At 47.5% G+C, this 21,115-nt stretch overlaps 1 protein-coding gene across 1 annotated transcript in view; it reads right to left on the reverse strand.

Moving 5' to 3' along the window:
• Positions 1-21,115, reverse strand: part of PAPPA2 (pappalysin 2) — a 167,144-nt gene that overhangs the window by 70,830 nt on the left and 75,199 nt on the right. Inside the window, exons 10-13 of the mRNA XM_065409588.1 lie at positions 20,834-21,027; positions 18,886-19,023; positions 14,736-14,871; positions 13,874-14,090 (exon numbers count right to left, since the gene is read on the reverse strand). Coding sequence (XP_065265660.1) covers positions 13,874-14,090; positions 14,736-14,871; positions 18,886-19,023; positions 20,834-21,027 — 685 coding nt within the window. The remainder of the gene's footprint in view (positions 1-13,873; positions 14,091-14,735; positions 14,872-18,885; positions 19,024-20,833; positions 21,028-21,115) is intronic.

Consider the following 21,115-nt stretch of genomic DNA (forward strand, 5'->3'; position numbering starts at 1 on the left):
CTGATTTTACAGAGATGATTTTTACCTTTTTCTTTAATTAAAAGCCTTCTTTTTAAGAACCTGATTGATTTTTCCTTGTTTTTAGATCCAAGGGGGTTGGACCTTGATCCACCAGGAGCTGGTGGGAGAAAGGAGGGGGGATGGTTAATTTCTCCTTGTTTTAAGATCCAAGGGGTTTGGATCTGTATTCACCAGGGAATTGGTGAAGAGTCTCTCAAGGCTACCCAGGGAAGGGAATTAGCACTTTGGGAGTGGTGGCAGCGGACCAGATCTAAGCTGGTAGTTAAGCTTAGAAGTTTTCATGCAGGCCCCCACATCTGTACCCTAAAGTTCAGAGTGGGGAAGGAGTCTTGACAGCTACCCATTAGCACCATCATGCATGCAGCCAGGAATTTAGTCTACTTATTATAGTAAAAGACGAGTAGGAAGAAGGAAGGCTTGTGATTAAGGTGCTGGCCTGGTGCTCAGGGTTCACTCCTGGCTCTACCATAGACTCCCTGTGTGATCTCAGGCAAGTTGTGCTCTCTCTGTGTCTCATTTCCTTAATCCTTCCCCCTCACACACACACATCCTGTCTTGTCTATTTTGATTCTAAGCTCCTCAGGGCAGAGACTGTCTCTCACTGAGTGTCTGGACAGCACCCAGCACAATGGGGCCTTGGTCTCTCAGCTGGAGTCTCAAAGTGCTACTGTACCACAAACAAAAATAATCACACTGCATTCTGTACAAACACTATTCAGAGTTATCAGGGAGAGCGTGGGGCAGCTTTCAAATGTGATTTACCATCACACTGCTCCCTGTTTGCGGAGAGGGTTCACTTCCCCCGCCAAGGAAATGCAGCCACTGCTTGGATAAAACACGGCTACTCTGTCACTGACCACAGCAATACTGCGCAACATTCAAGAAAATGAAGAGGAAATGCTGGAGCCATTTAAAATTGCAGAGGGAAATTAAATACACAGAATGTAATTACCTGGAATGGAATTTGGCCAAGACATTGGGGTTTATGCTCCAACTTTTGCAAAAAAGTGCCAGGGGATATTTAGTGATTGCAAGTGCTCAAGACCTTGGTTTTATGGCTCCCCCAAAAGGAAGTACCTCCAAGAGGCACAGCACCCCTAAAGCTGCTCAGAGGGAAGAGCGCTACCTAGTGAATCAGCCACACAGCTTCCTGTAACAGCTGGGGTCCTCCCCTGGCCCCGAAGGTCTCCCATCCAAATCCCAAGCCAGCTCAGCTCGTGAGAGCTCACAGGTTGCTAGCACCAGGTGTTACAGCTGCAGGAGCCATCTGTGTGGAAGGAACCCACTCAGCCACCACGGACAAATACTCATTGAGCGAAGTCACCAAAAAATGCTGCAGACTTATGCGTAGAACGAACAGAACTCATTGCCGACTCCAGCCACATCCCATTAGCCAAAGTTGCCATGGAAACCCGCGCGGAACAGCCCATTCAGGGTTGGAGGTGAATGGAGGAGGGGAAAATGGCAAGAGAAAGGACCACAAAAAAAAAAGGCTGTTTTTCCTGCACAGACCTGTTTATGAAGTGAGAAATGGTTTCAGGGCAGCCGCTGCAAATTCTTTCACTAGCTTATATTTCCATTTGCTTCCTTTTGAAAGAATTTGTTTTATGAGCACAGCGCTTGTCAGGTCATTAGCTTCCGAGTGCATCTGGTACCAATTGTAGACCTCCCTCTCCTCTCTCTCCATGCGGTTGTACTGCTCCATAACTGTGCCCCCAATACCCAAGGGCACAACCCTTCCCCATCCCTGTGTTTACCTCCCATTGAATAATCTGAGCTCTTATTCAATGTAACCTTCTCAGGTGTTTGGGTGTGTGGGGGGGTGGGTCTTTTCTCTTGGGACATTTTCTTATCTCCAGTCTCTCAATGACAAGGAATGTGACAAGGGAATTTGCTTATTTTCTGCAAGCCACCCTAAGGATGCCACTTTTATTACTACTGATTATTTGCATTGGCGTAGCACCCTGGGGCTCTAGTACTGGACCAGGACCTCACTGTGCTAAACACTGTACAAACATAGAACAAAAAAGTGGTCCCTGCCCTGAGACGCTTACAGTCACTAGGAGTTTGTCCTGTTCTTACTTCTCTGGCACTTTATAAGACCAGGTCCATGCCACAAAGATGTTACAATCTACTATAGAAAGGCAGGTAAAGACATCAAGCTGGAAGAGGAATATTGGGGTGACAAAACTAGGAAGCCTGCAATATTGATTTCTGTGCCACAGCACCATGACGTCTGCTGCACACCTATGTTGTGACGCAACTTCGTAAGCTCATGAGCCAGCGACGCAGTGTCAGCATGCTGCGCTGCAATGATGCTGTGGAGACATTTGGAGACCATTTAATATGCTGCTTGCCAGTTCTGATACTGAACAGGGCCCTGTCAGTCTTGGGGATGGGGTGACAAGCGTAGGCTGTGGGATCAGAACTATGCCAGCTACAACAGTGCTTAAAAATGGCTGGGTCAAAAGCTCTGCTGGCATAAACCTCAGAGGAGTTATATCAAGGGAGGGGGCTTGGCTTGGTTGTCTCCAGAATGGTTTCAGTGATCATTGATCACAGATTTCCTTTTCAGGAGAATAGTACTCATAAAAAGAACATCATGTACTGTGGCAGCCCTTAGGATCCCATTATGCTAGGTGCTCTACAAACACACAAAAGATGGTCTATGTGTTACAGCCAGCTTAGAGGCTAGAATCTATAGCATACCATGGTTTGGCATGATTCTCAGGAACAAGTGTCTGTCCATAATGGCCCATGGAATCTATACTCCTCAGCAGTATCTGTGGGGACATGCCATAGACAGCACAGCTCTGACCTCAGCGTGAAATAGATCTTTCTTTCTCTTGTTGATTATAACAGATGGATACAGCTTATCCCGTCAGCCCACTCTTGCAGTCCCATGACACTTAGATATTTTGGATGAGGGTCGTGCAAGAAAAATCAAGTAGCCAATATTATTTTTTTCCTCCATGCAACATCTCGAAAAATAATGGTGTTTGTATCCCAGCCTCTTTTGCAGCCCAAACAAATGATTTGTTGTGACATTTTGGCAAATGGCCATTTTGGCAAACAACCATGTGATGCTTTGAACCGTCCCCTGGGTCTTGAGAGCAAAACTCATCAACCAAACAAAATTTCAAATCTGGAAATATCTGAAACTGCTCAAAGAGGGCTCCAATAGCTGTGAAACTGTGCAGGTTTTTCAGGAAATTGGACCAATTTTGCAAGCAAAGCAAAATATGAAAACCTCAAATTTCTGAAAACATGACAATTTGGATTTTATTGTGAATATTTCAAAGAGCCCAGAAAATACTGGTGGGCTTAACCAAACCAAACAGAACCTTCTAAGACACCATAAATCATCCATAAATCTGCTGTAACATCTGCCCAGGCTGCAGTCTCGTTGGCTGCTATCAAAACAGCCTTTAAAATTAAGCCACAATTTTAACAAGTGAAAAGTATTATTAGAAGTGATTTCTATACTGCTGTCAATGTACAGGGTGATGGACAATGGAAGCTCAAGGCTACTGAAGCCATAGGGAGTCTTGGAATTGACTTCAGTGGGCTTTGGATCAGGGCCATGCTGCCAATCAAATAAGAGATGCCTACCCCAAAGCAATCTGGCAAAAACAGATTGATGGATAGATGAGGAGAGGTGATTGTATATGTGTGAGAAGTTCCTTCAGTGCAGTTTCTGTTGGAAATCTCCATGGTCTTTTGCGGAAGGAAAAAGAATTTTCCTCTGGGATCTAATGCTTCTAAAGCAGTGGTGGAGATTTCTCCCCTTGGTGGAGCATGATGCAACGTGGTATGATGGTTGGGAGAGGTCTTCTCTGATGTTCTCTTTTCCCTCAAACCAAAGCAGCTTCTTTGAGGAAGGTGCTTGTTCCTGTTCTGTTACTTTAATACAATTTCATTCTCTTTGCCCCACACGTTTGAGTATGTCCAGGGAGAGTTAAGCAGGGAGCATTTTTGTGTCTCCTTTTCTAATAATTATAGTACGTTCCCCATCCAAGATATCATCTTCTATCAAGGACTCTCAAGGCACCTTACAGACAATAACTAATTAAGTCTCAAAGTCCCTGTGGGGCAGGTAAGTGTCATTATCCCTACTACACAGATAGAGGAATATGGCAGTGAGAAGTGACATGACTTGCCAAACAGCTCAGCAGGGCAGTGGCGGAGCCGGGGACTGAACCCAAGAGTCCTGACTCCCAGTTGGGCCACCAGATTTCAACGCTAGAGCAGGATTGGTGGGAACGGATTCCTGATTCCCTCTTTGACAGCGACAGCAAGTCTGTCACTTCTGAGGCACACACAAAGGGGTTGTGTATACACAGGGCCTCTCCCTGCCAGATGCTATAGTTGAGATTCATTGGTCAAGACCCTGAGATACTGATGACAGCTAGCTGGTGAGACTCACCTGGACAGCATTAGAATAGCGCTTGTAGGTTATAGGAAGCCACTGAAAAGAACTGGCAGATTGGGGGGGGTGCTGCTGGATTCTCAGCTGCTTCTGATTGGCTAACGAGCAGCATCAGCCAACACCACTGATTTGTTACCCACACTTGGCTAGAAGCTTATGACCTTTTTTCTTTACAGATGAGAACCTCACTACAGTTATCCGTGCCTTTGTCACTGTAAGGTTATCTATCTATCCATCCATCCATCCATCCCATTTATAATACATGGTCATGCCAACCATCACATCAATACCTATAATTGACAAACTATGACACAAACTGGAAAAATGTCTACGTTTATGTGAGTCACAATTGTTTAGTTAGCTAGTAATTAAAAAAATTGTTTCTGGTCAAACTGAAAATTAAATTTTTATGAATTGAAAAAGAGGATAAAAATGTTGTTTAGGTGAAATGAAATGTTTCATTTTGACCCTTTTTAAAAGATTTTTGATATTTTAAAAAATAAAACATCCACTTATGCAAGCCTCCAAGAGCAATTTCCATCTCTCCTTACACTGCACATTCCACCAAGAAGTTGTGGTCCCTCCCCACAGACGTGCACAACCAACTAGCAAGGGTTCTCCTCAGAGCCCATTTCAAGTGGCCACAGGAATCTCATGCGGTTTATTCTCATCCCACGTGCCACACTGAGAAATCCAGCACTGAGTCATCCCCTTATGTCCCGGGAGCTCACTGACAGGGACTCCTCAAATTGCCTTCAAGGCTTCTGCAAGCTGGCTCCTGGTTCCTAGTATGAAGACGGCCTTTCCTGTCCTATTCTTTGAGTTAGTGTCTCCTTTTTTAGAGCTGACCAATCATGCAGTATCTCATTTCCTCATGCTAACAAGCACGTTTCTCACTGGGAAGGCGAGCTGCCTTCAGCCCTGACATAATTTTTAACCTTCCCCCTTTCTTTTGTATTTCTAAGGTGCCTTTCACTGACACATATATGCGCTAAATGGGTAGGGGATGATATCTAACATAGAAGCCACAAGGCCTTGGAGGAAAAATCCCCCACCGTTGTTTACATCAGCTCAGGTCCATTGCTGTTGGCAACATTAGGAACCCTAGTGTAGAGGCCGTTCCAGCCGCTGACCTAGTTTTAAGCACCTCATTGGTTAGACTTGCTCCTAGCAGGGTTAGATGATGCTGTGCTGGAAATGGCAGACAGCTGGTGTGCCAGCTTTGCTCTGATTCGTACCAATGAATCAATGTTAGTGACTTCTCTGGTGTAGACAGGGCCTATGTGACAATCACAAAGAAGGCTGGAGCAGGACTACTTTGCCCACCTCTCTGCCTCTGGGCAAGGAATGCAACATCCTTGAATGTACTGCTGGAAATCGACTCTACAACCCCTACCCCTTTAATAATGGCTTTCTGGAAGAGACGCTTTAGTCAAACACAAGTTACTGGGCTCAGTACAGGAATAACTTGGCTGAAATTCTGTGGCCTGCACTATACAGGAGGGCAGGTTAGATGATCTAATGGTCCATTCTGGATTTCGGATCTATGAATCTAAGAGTCTATGACAAAGGCAGAGGCCTTTTCAGTGCAATCATGTACCCTGAGCTATGAAAATGTGTTTTTATTGTAGATTATAAATTGAGTGGAATGGAGCGAGATGGCTCAAGCATTCTGAATAGCTAATGTACAAGGCATTAAGCTCTAGAAATGGCCTGCATATAGCAGAAGAAAGAGCATTGCCCACAAAAAAGCCATACGTACTTATGTTTGTCTGCATTGCCATATTACGGCCCTAGCCCTGGGCATTCTGGGGATAGGTGAACAGCTCACCGAAACGAGTTCCCTGGGTGGCAGAGCTCAGCCATCAAGTCCTACATGCCTGTCACTAATGCCCAAGGAATGCCCCAGGGGTCAGTCACCACTGCCTGAGGAGAAACAGCTGGAAGGAGACTTCAGGGCGGAGCTGGAGTCTATTCATGCCAAGTTCAAAATCCAGCCCTACAACCTAGGATTATCAAGATCTGAATCTCTCCCCTAGAAATGTGTGGGGTGGGGTGGGGTGGGGTGGGGGGTCCCTCCAGGTCTGGTGACAGGCATGTGGGTGGGGCAGCCTGGAGGAAGCTTGCTGTGATGCTGCCCAGGCTGTATGCGATAAACGGGGCTCTCAGTCCCATACCTTTCACCAGTGCTAAACTAGCCTGGAACAAATGTTTTTCAAACAAACTTGTGTATCCCTTCTATTTCATTCGCATCCCCGCCCTCTAACACTTGCCTGGCTCTTCCCATTTCCTTCCTTTGTTTCCCTCTTGTCCTTCTCCTTTTCTTTCCCTCCTCCCCTCCCCCACTCTGCCTTCTCTTCCTGACCCACATATTGCCCATGTCCTCCCATTACCATCCCCACCAAGAGGCTGGCTCTGGGGCTCTGGTTAGGTCCAGCTCTCCTTTTGAGGTTCGCCCTCTCAGTAGGGGATAGCTCAGCTTTGGAGGGGCCTGGGAGTTAATTACCAAAACCTAAGGCCAAATCATTCCTGGGTAAAAGTCAGATACTTGGGCCCGAAAGCTAAGGGAACAGCTTAGGGAACTGCAATTCTTCCCTTGCTGAACAAGAAAAGGCAAAAATTAAAAACTTCCAAAAAACCAAAACCAGATTTCTCTTTAATCCTTTAAAACTTTGGGGGGTGGGGGGTAAGAATACAATGCAGACTGGATTTCAATAGTGCCAAGGCACTTCCCAACACAAGCAAACGTAAACTCCAACAGGCTAAAAATAAAATGCAGTTTAAAAAGTCAATAAATAAAATCTGCTGCCCTGACTTGATGTACAGTCCATACCAAAGAAAACAGGAGGGAATGTGGCTCGGTGTTCACATGCAAAGGGAAAGGCTGGATGGAGAACAAAAGCAATTAACTGGAAGGGGCTGAAGTACCAGGCAGAGGCGCTGCTTCAGATACTCTGGGTGCAACGAGAGTATGTCTACACGGCACTGGAAGTGAGCCTCCCAACCGGGATAGGCAGACTCATGCTAGCAGGGCTCAAGACAGCATGCTAAAAATAGCACTGTGAGCATTGCAGTGTCGCCTCTCAAGCCCACCTGACCCCCTGGCTATTTTCAGCACACTAGCTTGAGCCCCGCCAGTGCGAGTCTGTCTACCGGGACTGGGAGGCTTGCTCCCAGCTGCATTGTAGAGATGCCCTATGTAGGATGTCATAGGGCTAGTCTACACTAGAAGTGCTACATTGGCACAGTTGCATCGATGCAGCGTGCCTGGTGAAGACGCTCTATGCCAACAGGAGAGCGTCTCCCACTGACATAGCGCCATTAGGTCGCTGCAACTTGCGTCACTCGCGGGGGTGGCTTCTTCACACCCCTGTAAGTTACAGTGACATAAGCAGTTGTGTAGACCTCCTAGTGGATCCTAAGGGATTAAGGGAAGATCCACTGAAGTCAACAGAAAGACTCTCACTGGCTTCAGTGCGCATTGGCTCAGGTCCTAACGAGGTACATGCTGAAGTCATTCCTTCCTTGGTGCTGGGAGCTTTCGATGGCTGACCCCATGTGGGCTCAGGGAGGACAGCAACTCAGTCTCCCAGCATTGGCACGGGGAGCAAGCACAACCTTGTGCTCCTGGAGTGCCAGGTGAGGAGGGGAGTCAATGTGCTGCCATCCACTCTGCACCCCTGACCCAGCATGGTGTTAGAGGGCACTGAGGGTGGGGGCGTCTTTTGGATGAGACAACATTCAAAGGCCTGACAGCTTGTGATCCTTAAGGCAGTTTCTGTACTCCCTATAATTCCGCCTGCAGTTTCACCTGGGGAGACTAATCGCTTCCCCTCTTTGAAACAACTATGTCTCGTTGCCAGTGCAGAATGACTGCCATGTTCCCCGGAGATGCCTGCATTTCATGTGTGGGTGTGTGATCTCTTTATTGTAGTACAGGCTGCAGAGCACTTGGGGATCCTTCAGGATGAAAGATGCAAGAGAAACACAGGGATGTTATTTTTATTATACTGGAAATGAAACTAGACTAAGGCCAGGAAACCTCTTTTTCCGAGTCTCCTTTGTTACTTTTGTGGGGTTATTTTTAATAATAGGCTTACATACACACTGCATGTGTGGTCAGTTCAATTCTTTACTGGAACACCACAGATTTCATCTTTTATTGGTGAGTGGAAGTCTCTGAACCTGCTAATATGTTTTATTCCTGAACTTTTATAGGGTATTTTCTTCCCAAACTCCACCTGCATTTATATCCAATATATTATTAGGCTTTGTTTTAATATTCTGGTATGTTTGTTTTGGACTTGAAAATCATTTTTAAAATGAAAGAAAGGGGGAAATAATTAGCCAGGCGCTTCCAGAGCTGGTAAAGAGTCTCTGTTATTGTTATTATGACTTCTGCACACTAGGAATCAGGGGGAGCCGGGCTTTATGGGTCCTCTGCCCCCCAAGCATGGGACCCTCTTGTCCACAAGATGGGGATGATATGAATATGTTGCACTTCTAAAGCCCACGTCATTCGAGCTACCCAAAGCACTTTCCTGACTCCTAATGAGACCCCTGGTTGGAAGGTAAGTGCTGTTATACTGGGTTTATAGGTGGTGACAATGAGGCAAAGAGAAGCAAAGGCCCTAATGTTGGATGCCCCATTTCTTGGATGCCCACATTTATGCACAGAGGGCAAGCTTTCCAAGTTCTCAGCACTCCCATGAGGGTTCAAAAAGAGCTCGGCTCCCATTTCAACATGGGCCAGATTTTCCAAAGTACCCAGTACATCCTGATTTTCAAACAAGTACAGCACCTACCCTGAGGAGCTCACTGGAATATCCGGTCCTGGGGGCCTGATGGCCAGAGGTGCTGAGCACTCTTCCTTCCACCTGAGGTGGCAGGCGCTCATCTCTGTGAATCAGCCCCCAGAATGGCTCGCCTGACAAGGGTCAGTGGCAGAACAGGGGACTAGATCCCAGAGTCCTGGCTCCTAGCGCCCTGCCTAACCATGATGCCTCCTGGAGAGGGTGGAGGAAGAGCCACCAAGCCCCCAGCTCTGGGAAGTCACAGAGCGAGGAAAGGGAAGACACAGCTGCCACAGATTGTGGTGTCAGCACCACGCTGAACTGAGCCAAGACAAAGCAGCCTGGCCAGCACCACAGTCCACATGATGTCTGAAGAAAGAGAAGGTTTAAAGACCTATGTGGGTTTCTGCCCCTACCACCCAGCAGGACAAACTCAGCACACTGATGACAAGGAGGCTGGCTCCTCTTCCAGAGCCGGCAGGGGGCATCTCTCCCCCACAATTTTATCCCCTCTCCTATAGCTCAGACAAAAGCCTGAGGAGGGGTAGAGATGGATCATCCCTTCTGTCCGTGCAAACCTGCCCTTTCCCCAGGACTTGCCTCCACACACCTGTCCATACGCCAAGAGCTCAGAGGTGTGACTCCCCATCCCCAACTGTCTCCTCCCCCCGTGATCCCTTCGTCCCATAAAAGTCTCCTTCCTTCAAAGGGAGTATGACAAGGTACCACTAGCCCCATGATTCCCATTGCTGCTGGTGAGCATGTTCTACCGCTGGCAGAAGATGCGTTCGTTCAGCTCAGCACCTCATTGGGCAAGCCTGACCCACAGAAAAATCATTGAAGGCGTGGATTCCACTTGGCATGATGAGTGAGGCTTACAAAGCTTATGCTGTGGATTCAGTCCGATTCCCAGCAACCCCAGGAGGTGTACATCAACTCATGAAGTTCTATGCCTTGCATGAGTCCGCTGGCTTCAGGGGAGCTACACTAGAGAGGACTCAGACACAGGATTTGTAAAGCTATGCTATTCATTAGTGGGCAGTATGTACTTTAAAATCCGCTTTCGTACGGTGTGAAGGCTAGGTGATATGTCTCTTTGCAATCTCATGCCAGTACTGAAAGGGACACCACTCATTTAAAAATGATACTTCGGTCTGAAATGTATCCATTATTGCTACAAATAACCTCCCTGAGATTTCAATAAAGAGATCATAGGGAAAAAAATATGCCATTCCCTATCATTTCAATTTGTTTTCTTTGTGTATTTGGCAGCCTTTGTGTATGGCCCGTTCCACCTTTCCTTCAGTATCAGTCGGTTTCCCATCTTGTTTGTGTGGGTCTTTCACACAGCAACTGGAGAAAGAAATATATTTTTAAGTCTGGGAAAATGTGATTATAAAATCACACCATTGGCAGGGGCTGAGGGGCATGTGTGGCCGTGACTACTCCCAAAAGGAAACTGACTCGATTTCAGGTGGATGGTGCCCCCTCAGTGAGGGCTCGAGACCAACGCTTACAAGTTTATTCACTAAGAAAGCCGCGATTTCTGTTGCTATGTAAATCACATTCACCCTGAAACTCTGGTTATGCATTCCAGAACTCTGCATAACTCAGTTACATCACATTAGTGTTTTCTCTCTCTCTCTCTCTCTCTCTCTCACACACACACACACACACACACAAACACACTCTTACTTCATTCTTTCGTTCAGTACCATTCATAAAGAAAACTTATAACAACAGTAACAGTTAGTATTAGAGATGAGCATGGACAAAATCCAAAATTCCCAGTTGGACACTATCTGCATAATTGCTTGAATGCGAACCCTGGATCTGGACACTTCTAAACTTTGGAAAAATTAGGATCGGGATCCACAGCCAAACTTTGCATCATCAATCATCATCATCATCATCTGTTATCATCATTAGAACAAATCTTACCACCTTTCTTTAATTCCTTCTCAGCTCTGTCTCTTTGGCTCTGAATGTGCTTTCTGCATTATTTATTTATTCATTCAATCTTGGATGTCAGTTCTTCCCTCTTTTCCTTTGCAGTGTGATTTATTTGGAACATGCTGCCCTATTCTGCAAATACTGCTCCTCAGTTACATACTTTACTAAGATATTTGGAGGCCTTGGCGCACTGGACACTGATAAATTAAAGCATGTTATTATTAATTAATTATTAGTATTATTACTGAAGTAGCTGCGTGAGACTTGGTAAAGGAGCAGCCTCTGAGGGATGGGGTGGGAGCTCCGGGCAGAGGTATTTGAGGAATCTAGCATGGCACCCAAATCCTAGCAGGAAAAGAGGAGATTCCCCTCCCCAGTGGAGCTTTTTGGAATAGGACTGGGACATCCGGTGGTAAAGTGGAAGGAAACCAAAACACAAATGGAAAGGCAGGCATCTGTCAAGCTCCCGCCAATGGTCTGTTTTATGGAGAGTTGCTCTCCTCGTGTTTCTCTCTCTCCAAGTTTAATGAGAGACTGGTGGGTGCCAAAGCTGACTTGGGAAGTTTCAACTTTATCTCCTGAGGGACGCTGTTAACCAGCATGTTATGTTTAACGCCAGGATGTCCAGGGCTCGATCCCGCAAGGCGCTGAGCACGCTGAGACAAGCACGTGCATCATTCTAAGCATGTGAGTTGATCTTTCTAGTCAATGGGACTGCTCACATGCTAAAAGTTCAGTACATGGTTAAGTGCTTTGCTGGATCAAGGTCTGACAGAGGCAGGGCTCCTTAGGACAAATAGTATGTGAACAGGCCAGTCCTCACTTACAGACAGCCCCCCCAACCTGAAGCAAATACTCACCAGCAACTACACACCACACAACAGAAACACTAATCCAGGAACCAATCCCTGCAACAAACCACGTTGCCAACTCTGTCCACATATCTATTCAAGGGACATCATCATTGGACCTAACTACATCAGCCACACCATCAGGGGCTCATTCACCTGCACATCTACCAGTGTGATATATGCCATCATGTGCCAGCAATACCCCTCTGCCATGTACATTGGACAAACCAGACAGTATCTACACAAACAAATAAATGGACACAAATCAGACATCAAGAATTGTAACATTCAAAAACCAGTAGGAGAACACTTCAATCTCCCTGGACACTCAATAACAGACTTAAAAGTGGCAATTCTTCAACAAAAAAACTTCAGAAACAGACGTCAAGAAGAAACTGCAGAACTGGAATTAATTTGCAAACTTGACACCATCAAATTAGGCCTGAATGAAGACTGGGAGTGGCTGGGTCACTACAAAAAATAATTTTCCCTCTGTTGATATTCACCGCTTCTTGTCAGCTGTTGAGAATGGGCCACATTCACCCTTATTGAATTGGCCTCGTTAGCACTGACCCACCACTCGGTAAGGCAACTCCCATCTTTTCATGTGCTGTGTATTTATACCTGCCTACTGTATTTTCCACTCCATGCATCTGATGAAGTGGGTTATAGCCCACGAAAGCTTATGCCCAAATAAATTTGTTAATCTCTAAGGTGCCACAAGGACTCCTCGTTGTTTTTGTAATTAAAGACTGTATCATAATGCTACGCAACAAGGGGCTGAATCAGGGCTGCTCAGGGGACCTTAATATTAGCATCGTCTCACTTAATCCTAATGACATTCTTTTAACACTGAGATTCTGTCTCTCTCTCACACACACACACACACACACACACACACACACACACACACACACACACACACACACACACACACACACACCAAACTGAACTATTTTCCTAACTATTTTTTCCTGCAATCAGATAGTGAATCAAACCTCGATACCTTTTGTCTGAGTGCAATGCTGAACAATTTGAGCAGAAAGGGTGATGGGGAGTGTGTGCATACATGTATAGAGGGACAGGGGCCCAAGTTAAAAGTGTAGTGCTAACTCCAGAGAGAATCTCTATTGTTTTAGCAGCAGAGGGAGAAGGGCAGGGGGGTAGGCTGGGTGCAGGAACTGCAGTGATTTCCAGCTGATGTCCAAACCTAGTGTGGACTTCACCCACTTGCACTGCCCTTCATCTGGTGGCTGCATGGGCCCCTTATATTCTACTCCAGCCACGACTCTTTACTGCGATAGAAGCAGAAATTAGAGATGGGAAAGAGCTACCAACCCTGGATTACTCCTTATACTCTATGTCCACACTTGAAGCTGGAGATGTAAATCCCAGTTCGAGGAGACACGCCTGCTCTAGCTCTGATCGAGACTAGAGCACAGCCGTAGCGCCATGAGTAGTAGGAGGACTAGCTGCCCTATCTGAAACAGCTGGCATGCACCTGGAGTGGCTCATCCTTCACACCCCTTGTGCCACCGAAACTATTCTCTATTTTTAGCACTCTGGAAATCAGAGCCAGATCAGGTCTGGCTTCTCGAGCTGGAATTCACAGCTCCAGCTCGAAGTCTAGTTATACCTACAGTGTTTGTCCCGGAACAAGGAGGTAGCAGCTCTAGTTGAGCGAAAGGATGTCTCCCTCTGGCTGAGCCCTTAGGAGTTATGCTCTAAGCTGGATGTCACCTTCTGCAGGAGTGACAGACCCAAAGCCAGCAGAGTGATGGCCCTTGCCCAGCAGCAACACAGAAGAATCCGAGGCGATGTGGTACCTGTGTCTCTGGAGGCCATGTCCCTCGTGTTCCAGGAGGCAGGTGTTCAGCGCAGAAGAGCTGAGGAGGGAGGAAGTTCGCAAGGCCACGGCTGAGACGCCCACTAACGGGGAGGAGAAATTGAGCAGCACGGAGGTGATCCGGTGGAAAAGGAAATCCTGGCTGTGGGTCACGTTGATGACCAATGGGTTCCGCTGACATGACAGCTCATGCGTCCCTAAGGGGGATGAAGTAACAAGAGAGAAAGAAGCCATTAGCCCAACTCTGGGATTGTTTAGCTTGCCTGGGGTTATTCCACAGCTCAGACGCTACTCCTGTGGTCTGCCTTTTCCACTAAGCAACCTGCAAGGGATTCCTTCCCAGCAAGGAAATCAGACAGGACACGTCCAAGGCAAAGGCAAATCCTTCTGCTTCGGGCCAACCAGCAACTAGACTAGGGTCAAGAAAGCAGGAGAGGGAGAGCCAGTGCTGAGAGAAACGGGATGCAGAGAGGATCCCACCAGAGAGAGGGTACCACAGCCTCCTTCATCCTGGTCTGCCCTGAGGCACAGACCGTCTCAGCCAACAAAAGAGGCAGGAAGGAGCTCAAGGAGGACACTGCAAGAGAGGTGTTGAGATCTCCCAGCTCCCACTGAAGTCAGGTTGAGCCAAAGAGGCCATAACAATTTGGGCCGTTTGCTAGGAGCTGTCTGACACAGCCCTGCCTTAGCTGCTCAGGCGCTTCCTCAGACTCTGCTAGACTGCTTGCTCCCTGCAATGGAAAGCCCAGGGCGAAGCAGAGAGGGACTCAGGTGCCGAGGGAGCAGAGGAGGAGAAGGGAAAGGGGAGCTCCCCTCCTCATGTCAGCTCTGAGTGCACTCACCCAGCGAGTGGTTGTGCCTCCTCTCATCGCCCAGCTGGACGGTCACAGTCGGCTTGTGCTGGTCGCTCAGGGCAATGCCATCAGAGGCCAGGAAAATAAATACTGAGGTGGCCAGTCCGGGTCTGTCGAAGCACACCTGCGCACGAGGGTACAACGCCAGAGGGGACATTAGGGTGGGGGATTACAGCGAAGCAGACAGAGCTACATGGGATAGGGCTTTGCATTTTAGAAGCAATGCTATTGATCAGACAAATAAACAAATGGGTGATGGCCCTCCATGACTGAAGAGGGCTCGTGTGTATTGAGCATTGCCTAGGGTTGCCAACTTTCTACTCGCACTAAACTGAACACCCTTGCTCCGCCCCCTGCTTCTCTCCTTCTCTGAGCCCTGCCCCTCCTCCGAGGCCCCACCCCCCGCTTACTCCATCACCCTGCCCCCCGTTGCTCACTCTCCCCACCCTCACTCACTCGCTCATTTTCACCAGGCTGGCTCAGGGGGCTGGGGTGCAGGAGGGGGTGAGGGCTCCAGCTTGGGTCGAAAACCGGACACCTGGTCACCCTAGCGTTACCTCATAATGAGGAATAGCCCAGGAGCCCCCCAGGGAGCTCAGGACAGTGAGCAGGGATACAGTGATCAGAGGGTGGGACAAGTATTTCAGCTTTGCAGCCACTCACTGGGGCCCACAAAGAGCTGGCACAGCCGTGGGGCAAAGCAAGATGGAGGAAATATCTTTTTGCACCTTCGCCCCAAATTCCCACTCAACCATCACTGAGGCTGGGCAATTTCCCAGTAACATTTTCCTCCCATTATTATTTCATGCTTGTTGCATTTCCACCTCATGTCCAGGACTGGAAGCCCTGAGACACCATGAAGGTCAATCCCGTCAGCACCACAGCCTGCTCCAAAGCAGGAAGCACATTACCATGGAGAGTTCCAGTTCTGCACACCCAAGAAGCTTGGGTGGTTTGGATAAGCACCTCAATATCGAGCGCTCATCCCAACCTAACTTGTGAGGGCCAGATCCTCAGCTTGTGCCAATTTGGGGGAAGCTCCTTATTCCATCCCTCCCCACTGCTCCCCTGTGCAGGCACTTGGCAAAATCTGTTTCTAAGTTAGAACTGCCGTATCTGGCTTATCTCACTAAATATTCCCTGCATGTGCTTCCTTTTTCTTATTATGGATTGAGCTGCAGTTGGCTATATTTTAATTTTTTTTCTTTTGCTTAATTTCCTGCTTGTTACATTCTGACATGACTCCAAATCTTCCCTGAATCTGATGTGTAGGAAATAGAGAACAAAGCACTGCCACTGGAAAGTGCTCCTCCATAAATCAGAATAACTCATATCTGCAAGTATACCAGCTATGCTGAGGTGCACTATGGGAGGCTAGTTATGTTGCACAGATATTTGCATTCTTCAGCAGATGGCCACACCCACTTACGTCTGTGCCTTCATATAGGGGCACAATGATTTCTTTGCTCTTTAGTGCCACCTGTTGAAAATGTTTCATTCCATACAACTGGAATCCTGTACCTAATGAGCAATGTGATTGCTCATTTAAAGCATGTGACATGGAGCATTAAAATAGTCCTGTAAGTGGAGGTGTATGCACGTGTTATTGAGATGTGTGTGTAAACAGCTATATTTGTATGGGAGAGTGTTTTTTCATACACATGTGTGAATAAGAAACCTGCTTCCCAGACCAATCTGTTAGCAATCAGGCAAACACTATAAAAGAGAAAGAACATAGGCATATTTATTACTAGCCCATAAATAATTTTATGGGCGGAAAATAATAGCACACCTAAAATGAGCGTGTGGAGCCAGTAATGAAAGTCTTTCATATAAACATCTGACCACAAGTTCCAATGCACTGGAATAAGAGTTAATCCTGGTGAGAAGTGGAAAGCGAGCCTCCATCAAGGCAACACAAAGAGGGGGCTTTCCTCTTTCTTGTGAGTAAAGGAAGAAATGGAGGGCATTTGCCCTGGCATAAGCACAGTAGGGAACCCAGAGGCAAGGTCCAAGAGATAGAGACAGAAGAGAATGAAGGCTATGTAGGTAGAGTTCTCTGTAGAGGCATAGGACGTTAGGGATACAGGGGTATTAGGGACAGAAAGGTAATAACACTGTTTATTGACCAATAATTAATGATGCATTAAGTCTTCCAAGTGCCTTAACAAAAGGTAATTATAGATAATCTAGGACTAAACAGGGCAACATGCCCCATATAAACTGTACGGAAAGAGCAAAGACAAATAACAACCTCCCAATAATAGAAGGCAGCAGCCACATAAAATGAAACCGTAGTTACTTACAATCAGAAAATCAGCACTGTATGAACTGCATCTCCCTAATGGATGTATCATCTCCCTGTGTCTCTTCTACTCAAGTCCTCCTTATGTGACTGAAACCCAGGTTTTATTCTCCCTGGTGGAGTTGAGGCCAATGCAGTTGTGGAACAGAGTCTCAGATGCCAGGTCAGAAAGGCCCTGACTCCCATCCTCTCTAACATGTCTGTGGGCATGGTCAGGAATTCCAGGCCAGCCTTCTCACTTCCCAGAAGAGACCGGCCCTAAGGCCTTGGGGCCACACTGCCCCTTGTACAGTCATTTACACCAGTGCAACCTGTGTGAAAACTGAGCTAAAGCAGAACAGCAGCAGTTTGCGCCCACTCTGCACTGGAGGAAGGGCGATGCTAAAGGTGCCCTTGAAGACTAACAGTAAAATCTCAAATAACCCCTCTCAGTTCAGTAACTCCTCACTTAAAGTCATCCCAGTTAACGTTGTTACATTGCTCATCAATTAGAGAACATGCTCATTTAAAGTTGCACAATGTTCCCTTCTGACGTTGTTTGGCAGCCGCCTGCTTTGTCCACTGCTTGCAGAAAGAGCAGCCCATTGAAGCTAGCTGGTGGAACCAGGGTGGACCGGCAGCCCCCCATCAGCTCCCCGCTCCCCTAAGTTTCCTGTGTGGCAGCCGCCCAGCAGGCTATCAATTGCCAGGCAGTTCAGATGTCCCTCCCCCCACTGCCGTGTGCTGCTCCTGCCCTCTGCCTTGGAGCTGCTCCAGGGAGCCTCCTGCTTGCTGTGCAAAGGTGGGGGGAAGAAGGGTGATAATGTCATGATGTCCCGCTCCCCCCACCCCACTTCTGTACCTTATCTCCATGGGGGGGCGGGGGGGGAGACACACGACAGGGCTCAGGACGGAGGGAGCTTGCTGGCAGCAGCTGCTGTCTCAATTTGCTAATCTACTTAAAAAGGCACCGTACTTAGAGTGGGGTCACCGTTCTTAAAGGGGCAATGCGTGTCTCTCTCTCTCTCTCTCACACACACACACGGTGTGTGTCTCTGTCTCTCTCTGCCGTGCTGTCTCCCCTCCCTCCATTCGTGCTGCCTTGTAGAGTGTGAGGCTACATTAACAACAATGTGTTAACCCTTGGGGGCTCAGCCGAGTGCTAGTTCATCATTTAGCAGTAAGGTATTCCCTGGGAAATATCCCACCCTCTTCCACCCTCTGACTCCACCACCTCAATCAAGCTTCACAATCATCATTGCTATGTACAGTATTAAATTGTTTGTTTAAAACTTATACTGTGTGTATGTATATATATATATATATAAAATATATAGTCTTTTGTCTGGTGAAAAAAATTTCCCTGGAACCTAACCGCCCCATTTACATTAATTCTTATGGGGAAATTGGATTAGCTTAACATTGTTTTGCTTAATGTAGCATTTTTCAGGAACATAACTACAGTGTTAAGCAAGGAATTACTGTATTTGCCTAGCAATGGCTTTTTCATTTACAGAACACTGTTGTAGGGTTCTGTCTCCCTCGTTGCGGTGATCCATGCGCTGGCAGCTTCCAGGATGGATTGCTGCCACAGACTCACATGCTAAAGGGGATGAAACAAGTGATACATGTGCCAGTCACTGGCTTTCAGTTGCTACAACTCATCTGTAGAATGCCTGGCTGTAGCTGATGAGTTTGTGACCCAGCTGAGGGAGAGCTCTTCATTACTCCAGGACAGGAGGAAGGGAAAGAATTGGCCTTTATCCCTGAAAGTGTGGGACAAGGATAGGAAAGCCCTCCCCGACTCCTACAAAGTATCCTCCCTATTAAGCCCAGGTGCCCAACGACACTTACTTTGAGCCAAACTCTCTCATCATCCAAGGGTGTTTTCTCCCCATCAGCAACCTGAGCATTGTCATGGCTGGTGGTGCAGGGGAACCAAGCAGCGAGGGAATGATGCTCTGGCATATCTTGAAGGTGGGATCTGCACACCTGGAAAGGAGAGATTTTCAACCCCAGCAGCAGCAGCAGCATTGGGCATGGAGGGAAAGGAAGGGAGAGAACTACCAGCCTCCTACATGCCCACCAGGAAAGAAGCACCACAGCGTTAACCAGAGCAGAAGGGGAGGGGTGACTGAAGTCACCTGCTTGAATAAAGAATATTTCAGGGTACCTGTGGGATTGAGGGAAAGAGACTATGGGCTAGATCAGGGATCGGCAACCTTTATCAGGGATAAGCACCCTGGTGGGCCGGGCCGGTTTGTTTACCTGCCGCATCCGCAGGTTTGGCCGATCGCGGCTCCCACACCGCTCCAGGCCAATGGGGGCTGCGGGAAGCGGCGGCCAGCACATCCCTCGGCCCGCGTCGCTTCCCGCAGCCCTCATTGGCCTGGAGCGGCGAACCGTGGCCACTGGGAGCCGCGATCGGCCGAACCTGTGGACGCGGCAGGTAAACAAACCGGCCTGGCCCGGCCCACCAGGGTGCGTACCCTGGCGAGCCGCGTGTCAAAGGTTGCCGATCCCTGGGCTAGATCATCGGTGTAAATCAGCACAAATCCACTGATTTCAGCACAGGGACCCCAACTTACAACAGCTGAGACTCAGGCTCAATAGTCTAGAAGAAAAAACGTTCCGAATAATCAATATATAGGGTCAGATCCTCAACTGGCATAAATCAGTATAGTCCTGTGGACCCACACAGTTTTACACCAGATGAGAACCTGGCCCTTGAAATCTTGATTCCTCTGGAACAAGGGACATGGGGTCTTAAGACTGTCCACTGTACTAGGACTAGCCAGAGAAGAGCACACACAAGTGGCTACAATATTTGCACTTTTCTCCATGCTCCCTGTTCCGCTTTCTTAGCGTCTTTGTACAAAATATTGATATGATATTGTGAATTTATCTCAATTCCTTATTGGGTTGATGACAATTATTGCACCAAAAAGGTACAAAGCACTGTACAGACAGATGTAATAATAACACCTGGCTCTTCTATAGCATTTCTCACCAGTTGATCACAAAGTATATCAGTGTCATTAATTTTATTGATGAAGAAACTGAGGCATAGAGCTGTGAAGTGACTTGCCCAAGGTCCTCCAACAGATGAGGTAGGAACAGAACCCAAGTCTCCAGAATCCCAGTCCAGTGCACCATCCACTGGGCCACACTGCCTCTCTTCAGAGCAATGGTATATGCAGAGAGGGACCATGTCTCAACGAGCTTACTTTACAAACTAAGATGATATATTATTTAAGAGGATGGAGCACAGAGCTATAGGAACTTCCAGACCACACCAGGTCCATCTAGGCCAGCATCCTGTCTCAAAAACCTGCACCAAATGTTTCAGATGAAGATGCAATGAGAAGTATGCACAAACACACCTATGGGAAAAGTTTCTTCCAGGCCATTCAGCCCTGATCCACAGCCCATTGAAGTCAGTGGAAAGATGCCCACTAACTTCAAGGGGCTTTGCTTCAGACACTAAGTGGTGGGCATATGTCCTGAAGCATGAGGGTTTATATCCTTTCATACCCTGATCCTATAAGCATGCATGCAGTGCGACGGAAAGCAAAGCTTAACACATCATGGCAATGCCAGGATTGTTGTCTGGATTTTCTTTTCCAGTTTATATGGCTGATTTTAAGCCGCCTGATGCGTGAAAGCTGCTCTGCTGGGAGGACTGAGTCGCATAGGCCTTTATGAATAGGTGCTCCATCAGGAGAGACAGGAAAGGCAAGGACACTGTGGAGATCACATCAGGTTTGGGACTCTCCCGGTACAAGGAAATGCCTAGCCTCACCTTCACAACAGGCTCTCCGGTCACCATGGAAACAGGACATGACTTCTTGTCCTGGTGGGAGGTGTAGGCCTGTGCTGCCCACTGATCCATGTACCCTTTGGGAGTGTAGAGGCCACAGTCCTGGATGTTGCTTCTCCTCTCGAAGGGCTCACACACTCCATCCCCCTCGTGAACATAACACAGGCTCGGCTCTCCTGCAGAGAGGCCAAAGACTAGAAGGTTAGTGTCTACAATGCTTCTGCTGAGGGCAGGAGAAAAAACTATACCCTTCCCTCGGGTGGC

The sequence above is a fragment of the Emys orbicularis genome, chromosome 8 (genome assembly GCF_028017835.1).
Source record: "Emys orbicularis isolate rEmyOrb1 chromosome 8, rEmyOrb1.hap1, whole genome shotgun sequence".
NCBI classification, from domain to species: Eukaryota; Metazoa; Chordata; order Testudines; family Emydidae; genus Emys; species Emys orbicularis.